At 56.7% G+C, this 13,507-nt stretch overlaps 1 protein-coding gene across 4 annotated transcripts in view; it reads left to right on the top strand.

Moving 5' to 3' along the window:
• The first annotated feature begins 3,870 nt into the window (after positions 1-3,870).
• The window catches only part of TESC (tescalcin), a 46,161-nt gene continuing 36,524 nt past the window's right edge, over positions 3,871-13,507 (top strand). Inside the window, exon 1 of one of the 4 annotated variants that reach the window (XR_009244380.1) lies at positions 3,871-4,025. Coding sequence is in view for 3 of the 4 variants with exons in the window: in XM_058656707.1 (XP_058512690.1) it covers positions 3,914-4,025 (112 nt within the window). In the remaining variant the exon portion in view is untranslated. Of the gene's footprint in view, positions 4,026-5,068; positions 5,288-13,507 lie in introns of those variants that run through there. The other 3 variants (XM_058656707.1, XM_058656709.1, XM_004597776.2) reach the window with 3 other exon arrangements.

Here is a 13,507-nt window from a genome sequence, read left to right as displayed (position 1 = left end):
TGTCACCCTCTAGCATCCTGGAAACAGGAGCCTGCCTGCAGAGACAATTGCGACAGCAGAGAACATGCTGGGTCCTGGCTGTCCCTTGCAGTCTGTACCCATTCATGGCCACGGAGGTGGTCCCGTGGGATCTCTTCCTGCTGGCTGTGCAGGTCCTTTAATCCCAGATGAAGATGTTCGGGAAGTGGGTTTGCAAATCAGTTGACCTTTAGAAACCTTGCCTAGGAAAGAAAGCTCCAGGTCAGGGTTGGGAACGTGATGTTGCTGTGTGGGACTTAGCTGAGTCATGGGCCTGTAGGCACCCTGCCCACCCTGAAAAATGGAAAACAGCAGCTGCTGCCCTGGGGGCCTCCAGGAGGGGACATGGTCTTAGACTTGTGACCCTTACAGGTGCTGTTGAATGGGAGTGGAGGCCCCTCTGGTGGGAGATCACACTTAGCGGACTGCTCACAGTGCCATCGTCCCTGGCTCTTTCAAGAGCCACCTGTCCTGCACCAAGCGTGCCCCCAAAGCTCCATGTAAGGCAAGGGTGCCGTTAAAATAGTTTCTGGGCCCCTGCCACGTCTGGCAGCTCTCTGATCAGTTTGTTCCTTGGACAACAGTGCCGAGAGCTTGAAACCCATCCAGAACAAGCCTGTGGTTTGCGAGAACTGGTCACTAAATAAATAATAGGAACCCTGCCCTAGCTGCCCTCCCCCACAAGCCCCTGTCTCCTTTCTATTTTTAGACAATCATCCAGGCTTCCCATGGAGCTGCGTCCCCCAGGGTCTGAGCACTTGTCCCCAGCTGGAGGTCAAGACAAAGATGCTGGTGGCAGCAGCGGTGCTGAGAGGGGCAGCAGGCATGTCTCGGGGTCTGGGGGCAGATAACCGGAAGGGGGGATGCCCCTCAGGCCAGGCCATCAGAGGATTTCCCTTACCCAGCTCGGGGTTGAGTTGAAAGCTCTCTGAAATAGAAAGAAGGAGCTACTATTCTGAAATTCCTGAAATTCAAGACTGGACATGATTTAGGGGATGGGCACTAGCCAGGGCTTCCAGGGCGAGTCCCACTCGGAATCGGGGAACAGGACAGACGGTTAGTACAAGGCAGGCTGCGAGAATGTTCTGAATAATCTTTCCTGCCCCCGCTGGCAGGAACAGGAAGCAGCAGAAGGTGCTGCATGCCAGCCCTCTCTTCCTTGCTGGATCCTCCCACCCACCCCTAGATGCCCATTCTACAGATGGGGATATCGAGGCTGGCAGCAGCAATGGATCTAAGCCAAAGGCACACAGCCAGAAAGTGGCAGCGAGCACCTGGATCCCAGTCCAGCTGTCGTCCAAGGTCAGCTGGGAGATCAAGCCGGCAGAGCTCAAGAGGACAGAATGCACCAGAGAGGACAGCTTCCATTTAGGATGCAGACTGACAGTGGGGACTCTGGGATGGTCAAGGTGTATGAGGTCAGTGTAAGAAACCTGTATGAGTTCATGAGGAAGCCTGCCCATGGCCCAGCCACAGCAGGGACAGAAACAGACCTGCTGGGTCTCCCACCCTGGGTGGTACATTACGAGCGTGTCACTGCTCAGTGTTTGATGTGGTTTAGAGGAGGTGGGGTACTATAGGGTGGAGCCCTAGCAAGATGGCACTTGGAGTCCTCATAAATGTCTTGCTCTTGTTGGAGGAAGACACACACACACACACACAGAGAATCTTCCATTCTGCGATTGACTCTCCAAACGCTTGCAGCAGACAGGGCTGGGCCTGGCCAAAGTGAAGTTCAAGGAACTCCATTCACGTCTCCCACAGGGCTGGCAGGAGCCCAAGCACTCTGAGACACCTTCCACTGCCTTCCCAGGCTACGAGCAGGGATCTGGATCATAAGCTGAGTGACTGGGACTTGAGCAAGCATTCTGATCTGGGGCATCATCTCAGACAGAGGCTTCACCTGCTGAGCTGCAGCGCCTGCCATGCTCCGAGATTTCTTGGAGTAAGTGGCCACGAGAGGAAGAGCAGGGTCTCATTGCTGCTAGAGCATCAGTGCTCCGTGGGTGTTACCCCACCCTCAGTATACAAGGAACAGGTGAACTGCAGAACCTACTCCTAGACAATTGCAGGGTTGTATTCTGCTGGATCCACAGCCCGTTCTGAGTACCATAGTTCTCCCACCAGTAGATGTGCCTGCCTTGCGCTTCTCAACCAGGTCCCACAGTGGCTGGTACCACAGTAGTTACCTGGTACTAGAGCACCTGGCTGGTCCCTTTTTTTTTTTTTTTTTTAAAGATTTATTCATTTTATTACAGTCAGATATACAGAGGAGGAGAGACAGAGAGGAACATCTTCCATCCGATGATTCACTCCCCAAGTGAGCCGCAACGGGCCGATGTGCGCCGATCCGAAGCCGGGAACCTGGAAGCTCTTCCGGGTCTCCCACGCGGGTGCAGTGTCCCAATGCATTGGGCTGTCCTCAACTGCTTTCCCAGGCCACAAGCAGGGAGCTGGATGGGAAGTGGCGCTGCCGGGATTAGAACCGGCGCCCATATGGGATCCCGGGGCTTTCAAGGCGAGGACTTTAGCCGCTAGGCCACGCCGCCAGGCCCCTGGCTGGTCCCTTTTTATCTCTCCCAGTGTCTGGGCTCCCTGAGCTTGGTCAAGGGCGGTGTCCCTATTTTACGAATTGGGAAACCAAGGCTTAAGGAGGCAAGAGGACCAAGGATCCTGCTGCCTGGTGATGTCACAGGTCCCAGCCATGGGAACCGTAGCCGTGACTGCCTTGAATCGGCCAGAGAGGAGAGTCAGTTGCCTGGTGACCGGACTGTTTGAGGCCCTCGACAGTAAGGTCATGCTGTGTGATAGGAGGGAGCTCACCCCACTGGGGGCTGCAGACAGCAAGCCCGGCCAGCCCTGCCACGCCCCACGCGGAGCTGCAGCAGGCTCTCCCACTCCATACCCCACCCCACACCACCCTGGGCAAGCGTCACAGCCAGGAAAAGAAGGCAGAGCATAGGCAGAGGGTGGGTGTTGCCCAGAACAGAGGCAGCTGTCCCTCAATGAATAGATGGATGGATGGATGGATGGATGGATGGATGGACAAACGAATGCAAACATTGGGTCTGTGCTGCCACAAGGAGCTCAGTGCTGATGATTCCTGCCAGTCCTGCAATGGCAGAAACATGCCCCTTGGTCATCACACACCAGGACATCCTCTGCCCCAGCTCCCTCGTGGCTGCAGCAGACCCAGAGAGTGGCAGGGGACCCTGTAGAGGATGGTGTGACGCTGCCGAGGACTGAAGAGGGAAAGGGGAAAGAAACAAGAAGAGGACCTGTCTAGGCGCCCACAGATGGCCACGGGTTCCCAGAGATAGGTGCTGGAGTAAAAATCCAGTTCCTCGTATCCTAGAGACAGGCCCTCACACACAGGAGGGGCAGGGAGAAGCTGCATGCCCCTGCCACTGCCCCGTTACCCCCTCACACACATCTGCACCGTCTCAGGCTCCAGGAACCTGGGGCCACCATTTGGCCCTATAGCCGAGACTCACAGGCCTTGGAGCCCCTGGATGCAAAGCCGGGTTCTGCTCCCAATTCCAGTTTCCTGCTAATGCACGCCCTAAGGGGCAGTGGGTCATGGTGCCACTATACAGAAGAGTGGGATGGAGCTCCAGGTCACTCACTCCCACCGGGCTTAGCCCTGAATGCTGCAGTGAAGTAAGCCTGTAGGTGGCACATCTCTCTCTTTCTGTCTCTCTGCTTGTCTTTTCCCCACCTGCATCCCCCTCCCCCAAATAGAAGCCAGGAACTAGCTGGTATTTAAAGTTGTAACAAACTTGTTCCCAGCAGGTGTCGCAGGCTGGCTCAAGGGCCGGACCTTCCAGCAAGCCTGCAGACTCCTCCTCTGGCCCCAGAGGTCCAGCTGGCTTCCTAGAGTCCTCCAACACGAAGCATGATCTTTGGGCCAGCCATCCAGCAGATGCCCAGGCCAGCCGATGCCCCACGGCCAACATTCCGGCAGTGGATACCAGCAGGGCAGCATGGGAAGCTGCATTTTCCACCAGGTAGGAATTGTTATGCTGCTCTGGCAGGGTTGAAGGGCCCCCTGGTGGCTTCGAAGGGTACCCAGAAATGGCCGTGCTTGGTCTTGCTGTCTGCAGGAATGGATAGCCAACCTTCCCCAGCAGCGCCTTTCCAGTGTCCTGGGAAACTGTGGAAGGGAGGCTGCCCCTCCACCAAACCCCGCCCCCCGCCCTGCAGGTGAGTTCTGTGAAACTTACGCCCCAACTCCAACACTCAGCACCGAACCTGGCACCCAGGACAGACAAAGCATGCAACAGTCAAGCCCAGGGGAGAGTCATGGCCTGGCCTAGTTGGGTTTGTCTTTGAACATCCACCTGACTCCGTAGCCTCTCTGAGCCTCAGCTCTGACGTTAATCCCGTGTCACCCTGTGCTGGGTCCGTGCCAGGCCCTTTGCTGAGCGGCTCATTAATGTGCGTCCGTGTTAAGGAGGTGGCAAGTGGTGAGGCAGGTGGCAGGCCCGGCCTGGGTCACTCAGCTCTGGACATATGCAAAGCAGCCCGGGAAGGGTCTGGGCACCGCCCCCAAGGCTTGCTTTCTGGCAGTTTCCTGGGGAATCAAATTCTTTCAGGGTGGGCGGAGCGCCCTGCAATGGGAGGACAAAGCCTTCACCTGGGTGTGCACACCTGTAAAAGGTGCTGGGGAGGAGGCGGGGTCTTTCCTGGAATCGGCCGAGCGAAGCACCTGATGTTCATTGAAGCTGATGATTATCGCCGGTGCTCATCATGGAACTAATTAATGCGCAATCACCCTTGCTGTCCCAGAGGTTTCCCTGCTTAGCTCCTCTACTGTGCGAGCGATGGTGGGACGTGAGAGTGTGAGCCCTCCAACCCACGTACCAGTTTCTGTCTAGAGCTAGGAGGGACGAGGCGCGACGCCCCTAACCACAGGCCCAAGCACCACCTCGGGATGCGGGTCGCAGGGCTCCCTCCCCGAGGATTCTGGCACCCGGGGCGGGGCGCTGCCCACGCCCCGCATTGCGCGAAACCGGCGTGCGCTAGGACCGCAGCGTGCTCCCGCCGCCGCTATATGAGGCTGAGCTCGGGCCCCACGCGGAACCCGCGGCTCCGAGCCGTTCCCTGCGTGCCGACCCACCGAGGACCCGAGAGCGAAGCGTCCGCCACGCAGCCGAGGCAGCCAGAGGCCTGCGAGGGACGTGCGTCCCGAGGGTCCCCTCCACGGGCACCATGGGGGCTGCCCACTCCGCGTCCGAGGAGGTGCGGGAGCTGGAAGGCAAGACAGGCTGTGAGTACCTCGCGGGGAACCTGTGGGGACCCCCACTAGGTCGTCGGGCTTCGTGCCGCCGTGCTGTGACCTTGGGCGGGTGGCTGGCCCTCTCTGCGCCTCAGTCTCTCCCTCCTTCAAATGGGTCCCCGCCGGGCACTTTGTGGGCTGCGGCGATGCCCAGCGTCGCCGCAGCCGCCCAACCTAGGCAGCCCCGGCCGGGGTTTGAAAGGTGGAGCCAAGCAAGGGCCCAGGCGTCCCGAGCGGAGCGGCGTACCCGCCCGGAGAGCGAGCGCCGAGGTCCGGCCACTGGAGCGCGTCCTGCACCTGCGAGTAGTTTGAGCTCGCGGCACGCAGAGACTGAAAGTTTTGAAACAGGGCGGATCTGGGGGAGAGCCCGGCTCTGGTGCCCCTTGCCTGTATGTGACCTTAGGCGGCAGAGTTAGCGTCTCCGCGCCTGCCTTCACCCTCCCGCCGGCGAATTGGGCTCAGCTGGGTCCTTCCCCTCGGATAGCCAGGAGGCCAAGCGAGGCAGAGCCCGCCCGCAGCGCACTTTGCCTGGAGCCCGGCGTCCTCCTCGGAGCTCACCCCCCCACCCCCGGGACTCCCAGGACCGCAGAGGCTGCGTGCCCCGCATCCCGGTTGGGGCGGGGCGCGCCGGGAGGCTGCGCTGCCCGCAGGGAAGTGACTGCAACAGTGGCCGGACGCCCGAATTTAGCCGGGCTGGGCACTTGACTCTGGACTCTGAGCTGGGGCGGGGTGGGGTAGGGGAAGGAGGGCATGGCTGAAGTTGGTGGTGGTGGTACGTGGACTGGAGGTGAGGTGTGTGTGCAGACAGGCCTGGCCAGACCCCAGGTCAACCCGGTTGACTCCGCTTCCTTAGCCTCATGACCTTGGGCTGGTCCCTGCACCTCTTTGTTTCTTGTGTGAGGAATGGGAGTTGTGTTGGTGCTTGGGCAGCAGGAGGAGGAGGAGGAATGCAGATGGCTTCCGGGGAGGCACCGGCTCCTGGCAGGGGCTGAGAGCAGGCAAGCGACACCCCTAGAAAGTGACCTCCTGCTGACCTCACTCTAAACATCTCTTTCCAGGAGCCTTGGTGGGAAATTACAAAAAGCCTAGTGGCGTGTGTGTGCGCGCGCGCGCGCGTGCTTGCCGGTGCGCACAAGGCTGTGCTACCCAGCCGGTTCTGGTCTATACTTTCCTGTGTACAAATATAGAACTGCACCAGCTGGAGGGGAAAGGTGTGTTGTGCGCCTGTGCTATGGTACGCTGGTTGTTAAATGAGAACGGGGCATAAGAACAGTGTGCACTGTGCCCCAGCACACTCCAGCAGAGGGTGAGAACTTGTTGGAGGACTCGGTGGACGTGGGGGGTAAAAGTGTAGGAGCTTTTCCATGTTGGCTTTTTCGCGTTTTCATCCTGAGCTACTAGAGTAGGTGACTTAGGCAGAAAGTTCTGTAGGGATCAGAGCTAAGCGCCCCTCCCCTCCACAAGCCAGGAGGAAGGAAGCGCCCTAGCTAGGGTGTCCCCTGTTGGAATGATTTCCCCAGCGCTGTAGGGGTCAGCTCTCTGTACAAGCTGGGGTTCCCACTGAAGGGGTGGGCTTGTCCTACCTCCAGGGCAGTCTGGGGGAAATTCACCTGCTGGTGGTTCTATCAGGCGACCGGAGCACACAGCATGCCAGGAGCCGTGTGGTCTTTGGGTGCAGCCTCCCGCAAGAATGGCAAAGGTTGGGATCCCGCTCTGTAGCTTCCTTGGATGTGCGATGCAGCTTTGCCTAGAGCTTGATTTCACCCCAAATGGATGCTTCTCCTATAGCGTGAATATTGGCCGACTGGGGGCTGGTGACTCAGGGGTAACCCAGAGAGGCTGACAATGCTGCTGTAGGGAGACCTCTCGCAAACCTGTCTGCCTGTGAGGGTTCGGCATGAGAACAAGACGTGTCAGGATGGTGTGAGCATGGAGGGATGGGGCCTGGAGTGAATTTCTTCAGCGTGGACCTGGAGAGCTTCTTGGAGGAGGCAGTAATGGAACAAAAGCCCAAATAAAGACAGCAGTGGCCCTGAACGGGTGATGAGGCAGAGGGAAGAGTGAGCAAAGGCCCTGTAGGGGCAGGATCCCAGCCTTGGGTGTCACCAGGTCCTTGGCCCCAGGGAAGTCACTGCCGGGTCCTGTACCTGTTTGCTCTGTCCTGCAGTGGACCTGGTGATGGTAAGGAAGGACTGACCTGAAACCTTTAGATACGAGGAAGCATTGTGCCCTCTCAGACCCTGGGTCCCCGGGTGCTTGGAACTGCGGCTCAGGATTAAGTCTCGCCCACGGTTGTGTCTGGCTGTATAGCCTGGAGTAGGATCTGGGGGTCCCCAGCTGGACCCTGGTGTGGTTCTGGGGGTGCAGTTAGACTCCGTTTGGCCTGAGGGTGTCCATTTCTGGGAATATCAGAAGCATCCCTGAGGAACAGGAAGAGCCCAAGGGTAGGGTGGCTAGGGGACAGGTCCTGATGACATGCCCCTCTCCCCGAGGAACCAGGCTGCTCCCTTGCTGAGCATGGGCGAGCAGGGGTCGCTGTCCTGGGGCAGGACTAATGCCCCAGGCGCTGCACCAAGCATCCTGCAGGCCAGCTCTGTCATTCTGCAGGGCAGGAGGCCACACAGCTGCCCGGCAGATGCGGAAGCTGAGGCTGGGGCAGGTGCAGCAGAGGATGTGTGGTCCCACAGCTGCAAGGAAGGGGAGGAGTGGGTGGCCTCAGATGCCTGCTCACTTCCTGTTCCCCCTTCCCAGCACTTGCACCGTCATTAGCTGCTGCTGCAGTGTCTGGGGACCCAGAAGGGCTAGGGACAGCCTGGCTGTCATGTTCCTCTCCCTTAAGCCTGTGCTGGTCCCTCTGCCTGGGGCACTGCTGTCCTTTAAGTGGGCACAGTCAATGTTGGCACAAGCCCTCTCTCAGATTAACATTGTACACATTTCCTCCCCAACCCAGATCTTTACAAAGCTAAAGCTTTGTAAAGGCCCAGGCAACTGGCCGCCCACCCTTACAGTGTGACCACAGGTGTCATGGCCACAACAGAGCTGTCAGCCTCATCACATGCCCCACCCTCAACCTGCTGAGAGCTGAAAGCCTGCCTCATTCACCACTCATGCACTTCCTGGTACCCGCATGGGCTCCACAGGCCCACGTCCAACCGAGGAGGGAAGAGCCCATGGGACTTGTGTGTGTGTTTGCTTTTTTATTTGAAAGGCAGAGACTGGGAAAGAAGTTTTCCATCTTTTGACCCGCTCCTCCACCTACCCATAACAGCCAGAGCTGAGCCAGGCCCAAGCCAGGGGTCTTGCTCTCCCACAGGGCCAAGCAAGAACCCAAGCTGTCGTGTGCTGTCCCCTGCCTCCCAGGGCATGCAGCAGCAGCAGGAAGCAAACTGGGACTCAAACACAGCTGTTTGGATGTGGGTTTTCCAGGCAGAGTCTTGGCACACTGTGCCAACCATTCACCCCCAGCCTCATCCCTATTCCCACTCCCATCCTCAGGGGCCTGAAAACCCACAAAGCATGGCCCAGAGTGTGCATCTGGGAGCCTTCCTTGTCCACTGTGGTGGCTGTGTGGCCCTCCTGAGCCTCTGCCTCCATCTCAATGCCCTGGGCACACTCTCCCCCTGCCCAACCAGCCCTCCGTGAGCCAGCCTCACCAGAAATAGGGCTGAGCACCAAGTCTCCCCCACAGGGGCAGCCTCAGGTCTGCACGCCCACACACTCCTCCCGCTCGCCTGCTGTAGTCTCGCTGATTGATTCGAAGCCTCAACAAGCTAGACGCGGAAAACTCAGCACGCCTGTTTGTTAAAATTCCCGTTCTGTCCCCGAGTGTGGGCATCCCGCTGGGTCGGTGGCAGGCGTGGGCTTGTGTGTCTAAGCTTTCCCACGCAGTAACAGAGCTGAGGTGTGAAGGGGCCCTGCTGGGAAGCGAGGCTCTGGCTGTTGCCCTCAGCCACTTGGAGCCAGGCACGCTGGCTGTCCCCCATCCCACGCCATCTGTGCCTACTTCTGCCATTCGAAGGGAAGTAAGAGGAGGAGGCTTTGGGGAGGAAAAGGTGAAGAGAGCTGCTTTTTGTTGTTGTTGTTCTAACAGGCATCACAGTTCTAACAGGCACTTTCTGGGTAGAGGCAAGAAACTTCCAGAAGGAAAAAGAAATTTGCAGATGAAAAGTTCAGGTGGTGAGAACTTCTGGTTTTTGAGGAGCCAGGCTTCTGCCTGCTCCCCCTGCAGGAACCCCTGGAATCCTGCCCAGAACCTGGCTGTTTTCCCATTTTATAGATGGGTAGACTGAGGGCCAGCAGACACAATGAGTTAGACAAGGCCACAGGCTCATGATGGCCAGGGGTTGGAAGGCCAGGTGGATGAAAGATCAGGCTGGAAGGGACCAGGGCAGCCAGAGGTACCCCAGGAAGAAGTGCTTATGGGGACCAGGGCAGGCCAGCTGGGCCAGAGCCTCACAGCACCTGTTATCAGGCCAGTCCCAAAGTGAGGGGCAGCCAGCTGACCAGACCTGCTCCCTTCCTGATGCCCTGTGGTGGCTGTGGCCTTCCTGCTCTCGTCCCTGCTCTCACCCCTGTCAATGCCCAGAGCGCTGCCATCCACTGCTTCCCTCCCCAAACGCCCACGCAGAAACCCTAGGAGACTCCTTCCAGGTCTCCCGTGTGGGTGAGCAGGCAGGACTGTCCTTGTCACCAGGCTCACTCAGATGCTAGTCTGGATCCAGAATTCAAAGACCAGACTTTCGGGGATGGTGGGCTGCGGCGGCTGTTGTGTGCAGAGACCACAGAACCCTCCACACATGGTGTAGATGGAGGTCCCGAGGGTCCACGAGCCCATTAGCTGGGTGAGGTTGTAGCAGCCCAGGATGTCATTTGTATAGCACATGTATAAATTGGTGAGGGTAGAATAGGATCAGTTTGCAGAGACAAGGTGGTGTGGAAAGTTCTAGAACCTGCCCTGGGAAGAGCATGCTCAGGGGAGGAGGGACCACAACTGTGAGAAAGAGACCACTGCCGCCTCATTTCCCAGCTCTTACAGGGTGGTGCTCCCCCATCTGTTCCAAAAGGGTCTGCAGATGATAAGGTGTAGCAGTGTGCTCCAAGCCTCCTCCTCCTCTCCCTGTGGCTCCATTGTAATAAGATGTCGCACACCTTCATCTCCTGCACTTCATCCGCCCCCACATTGGCAGGGTGTTTTATGAGTTAATGGTCCCAGAAAGCAGCAGGGAGTTTAATCAGCACCCTCCCGGCCATGCTGTGCAGTCCAGCACTGCCCACAGGATGTGCCACATGCTGCCGATGAGGTGTGTCTCCCTCTGCCGCCTGCTGCCTCCAGCTGAGAAGCAGGTGCTAGAACTCAGGAGCACCCACTGTTCCCCTCTCCACCACCTCTCCCCATCACACTCCTGGGAAGGAATTGGAACTGGCCCCTGCTTATGCTGATGGGGCCGCAGGGACGTGCCCGGACAGCCTGGCCTGGCCAGCCAGCCCGTCTGCCAGCCAGCCCGCTCCACCTGAATTATTAATTCGGAAAAGCGGAAGGTCACCTTAAGCACCAAGACAGAAGGGCTCTTTGTTGTCCCTGTGGTGTGACCTTTGCAGGCAGGCATAGTCTGGTCTGGGCACAGCTCCCCGGGAGATGAGGAGACCGGGAAAGCCATGTTGGCACAGAGGTTTGGGAGGAAGTCACAGGCAGTGGCTGGCGGGAGGAGGCAGCTGCTCCTGACGGTGGCTCTCACTGAACAACCTGCCCTGTGTGGCAAGGGTCTCCTAAGCGCCCCCTGAGCCCTGGTGCTGGGGCCCCTGTCACCAAAGACCACTGAGCTCATCCCAGGCCTCACCCACCTGCTGTGTCTCAGTTATCCCTTGCTATGCCCTCACTTGGAACCCTGGGACCTCCCCAGTGGCAGATGGTCTGGCATTGGTGTTTGAATTGTGGCTATGCCTCTTGGTGTTGAAGCAAAAGACTCGGCTCCGCTGAGCCTTGGCTTTCCCATCTGTGAAATGGGCTCCATGGTAGAACAGGCTATGCAGTTGTGGGGAGGACTGAATGAAAGTGAGTAAAGCTCTTAATGCAGAAATTAATGGTTTTGATCGGGAACCTCCCAAAGGCTGGCCACATGCCTCCTTGTTAAGGACATTTTATAACCATGTATGCAAATTCATGGCATTTTTGATGGATCTACAGGTTTTAAAGATTTCTCAAATTTTTTTTATTTTGAAAGGTGGAAATAAACAGAATATCCAGGGGCTCCCATGTGGGTAGCAGGGACCCAAGCACTCGGGCCATGTTCCACTGCCTTCCCAGGCAGTTACAAAGGAGTTGGATGGCTAGTGGAACAGCCGGGACTTGAACTGACGCCTGTACTTAATGCCTGTGCTGTAAGTGGCAACAGCACTGGCCCCAAGTAGACCATTATTGGCATGCTCGGAGTTAATAATCTTCTCAATTGGGTGCTGATATTGACCTTGGTATCTGTCATTTTCCTTTGCTTTGGAACCTCTATTTTCATTATTGTGTGAAGACATTGTTCACTCTTACAGCAATTTCCCCTTTTGGGTTTGGCTTTCTTCTGTTTAATACTCCTTTATGTAGAGTTTCCTGCAAGACTTGAGTTGTCAGCTTGATGAAAACATCTATATTTTGCCAGAATCTTTGAATGATGATTTAGCTGGGTATAAAATCCGAGGTTGTGGGATTTATGTATTTTGTCACTTATCTCTTGTTGCTATTGAAAAATTGACTATCCAGCTGATATGTCTTGAAAATTATTGACTTGAAAGAGTTACACAAAGAAAGGGAGAAACAGAGATTTTCTGTCCACTGTTGGTACTTCAGATGATTGCAATGATCAGGGTTGAGCCAGTCCAAAGCCAGGAGCTGCTTCTGGGTCTCCATGTGGGCGGCAGGACCGAAGCTCTTGGGCCATCTGCTGCTTTCCAAGGCCATTAGTAGGAAGCTGGATTGAAAATGAAGAAACCATAACTTGACCCACTGTCCAAATGGGATGCTGGCTTCACAGGCGGCAGCTTTACTTGCTACACTGCAATGCTGGCCCCTCACTGATGTTTAAAAAAAATATTTATTTTCATTGGAAAGGCAGCTATAGAGAGAAAGATCTTCCATCTGCTGCTTCACTCCCCAAGTGACCACAATGTCCAAACTGAGCCGTCCGAAGCCAGGAGCCTCTTCCGGGTCTCCCACACGGGTGCAGGGTCCCAAGTCTTTGGACCATCCTCTGCTACTTTCTCAGGCCACAGCCAGGGAGCTGAAAGGAGAGTGGAGCAGCTGGGATATGAACCAGCACTCACATGGGATCGCAGTGTATGCGAGGCAAGGGAGAACCAGAGCGCCACATATAGCAGGAACTGGAGTTCCTCATCTGAATGTACCACTCCGATAAGCCTGGCCTTTTAGATAAGCCATCTCTGCCTGGTGTGGCCTCAGAATGAAACTGCCCCTGAAGAGAGTTCCAGAAGGACATGGGAGCCAGTTTATTAGTAGTTGTGAAAAGCTCCTCTTCTCCTGATTGCCACTAATTTATTTTTTTAAGATTTATTTATTTATTAATTATTGGAAAGGCGGATATACAGAGAGGAGAGACAGGAAGATCTTCCGTCCGAAGGTTCACTCCCCAAGTGGCCGCAACGGCTGGAGCTAAGCCAATCCAAAGCCAAGAGCCTCCTCCGGGTCTCCCACTCGGTGTAGGGTCCCGAAGTCTTGGGCCGTCCTCAACTGTATTCCCAGGCCACAGGCAGGGAGCTCGATTGGAAGCAGGGCCACCGGGATTAGAACTGGCACCCATATGGGATCCCAGCGTGTTCAAGGCAAGGACTTTAACCACTATGCTGTTGCGCTGGGCCCACCACTAATTTCATTGTTGCTTTTTCCACTCCTGCATCTTGACTCTCTTCATGGCCACAGAGATAGACATCTTTGGGGGTTGGGAGGTGGAGAGCATCAGACAGAACTCCCATCTGCTGGTTCACTCCCCAATATGCCCACAACTACTGAGGCTGGGCCACAGCCAAACCCAGCGAACTCAGTCGGAGACCCAGTCACTTAAACCGTCACCTGCATTAGCAGGAAGCTGGAGACAGGAGCTCGAGATGGAACTCATGCTCCACTGTGGGATGTGGGTGTCCTCACAGGGGCCTTCACTGGGAGTCCAGCACCTCCTGTGCCTTTCACTTGCATGGATAATGGAGCACGTC

This window comes from Ochotona princeps, chromosome 29, assembly GCF_030435755.1.
Source record: "Ochotona princeps isolate mOchPri1 chromosome 29, mOchPri1.hap1, whole genome shotgun sequence".
In the NCBI taxonomy this organism is placed as follows: Eukaryota; Metazoa; Chordata; class Mammalia; order Lagomorpha; family Ochotonidae; genus Ochotona; species Ochotona princeps.
Note: the sequence above shows the minus strand (reverse complement) of the source record. Positions and strands in the feature narration are given on the sequence as shown.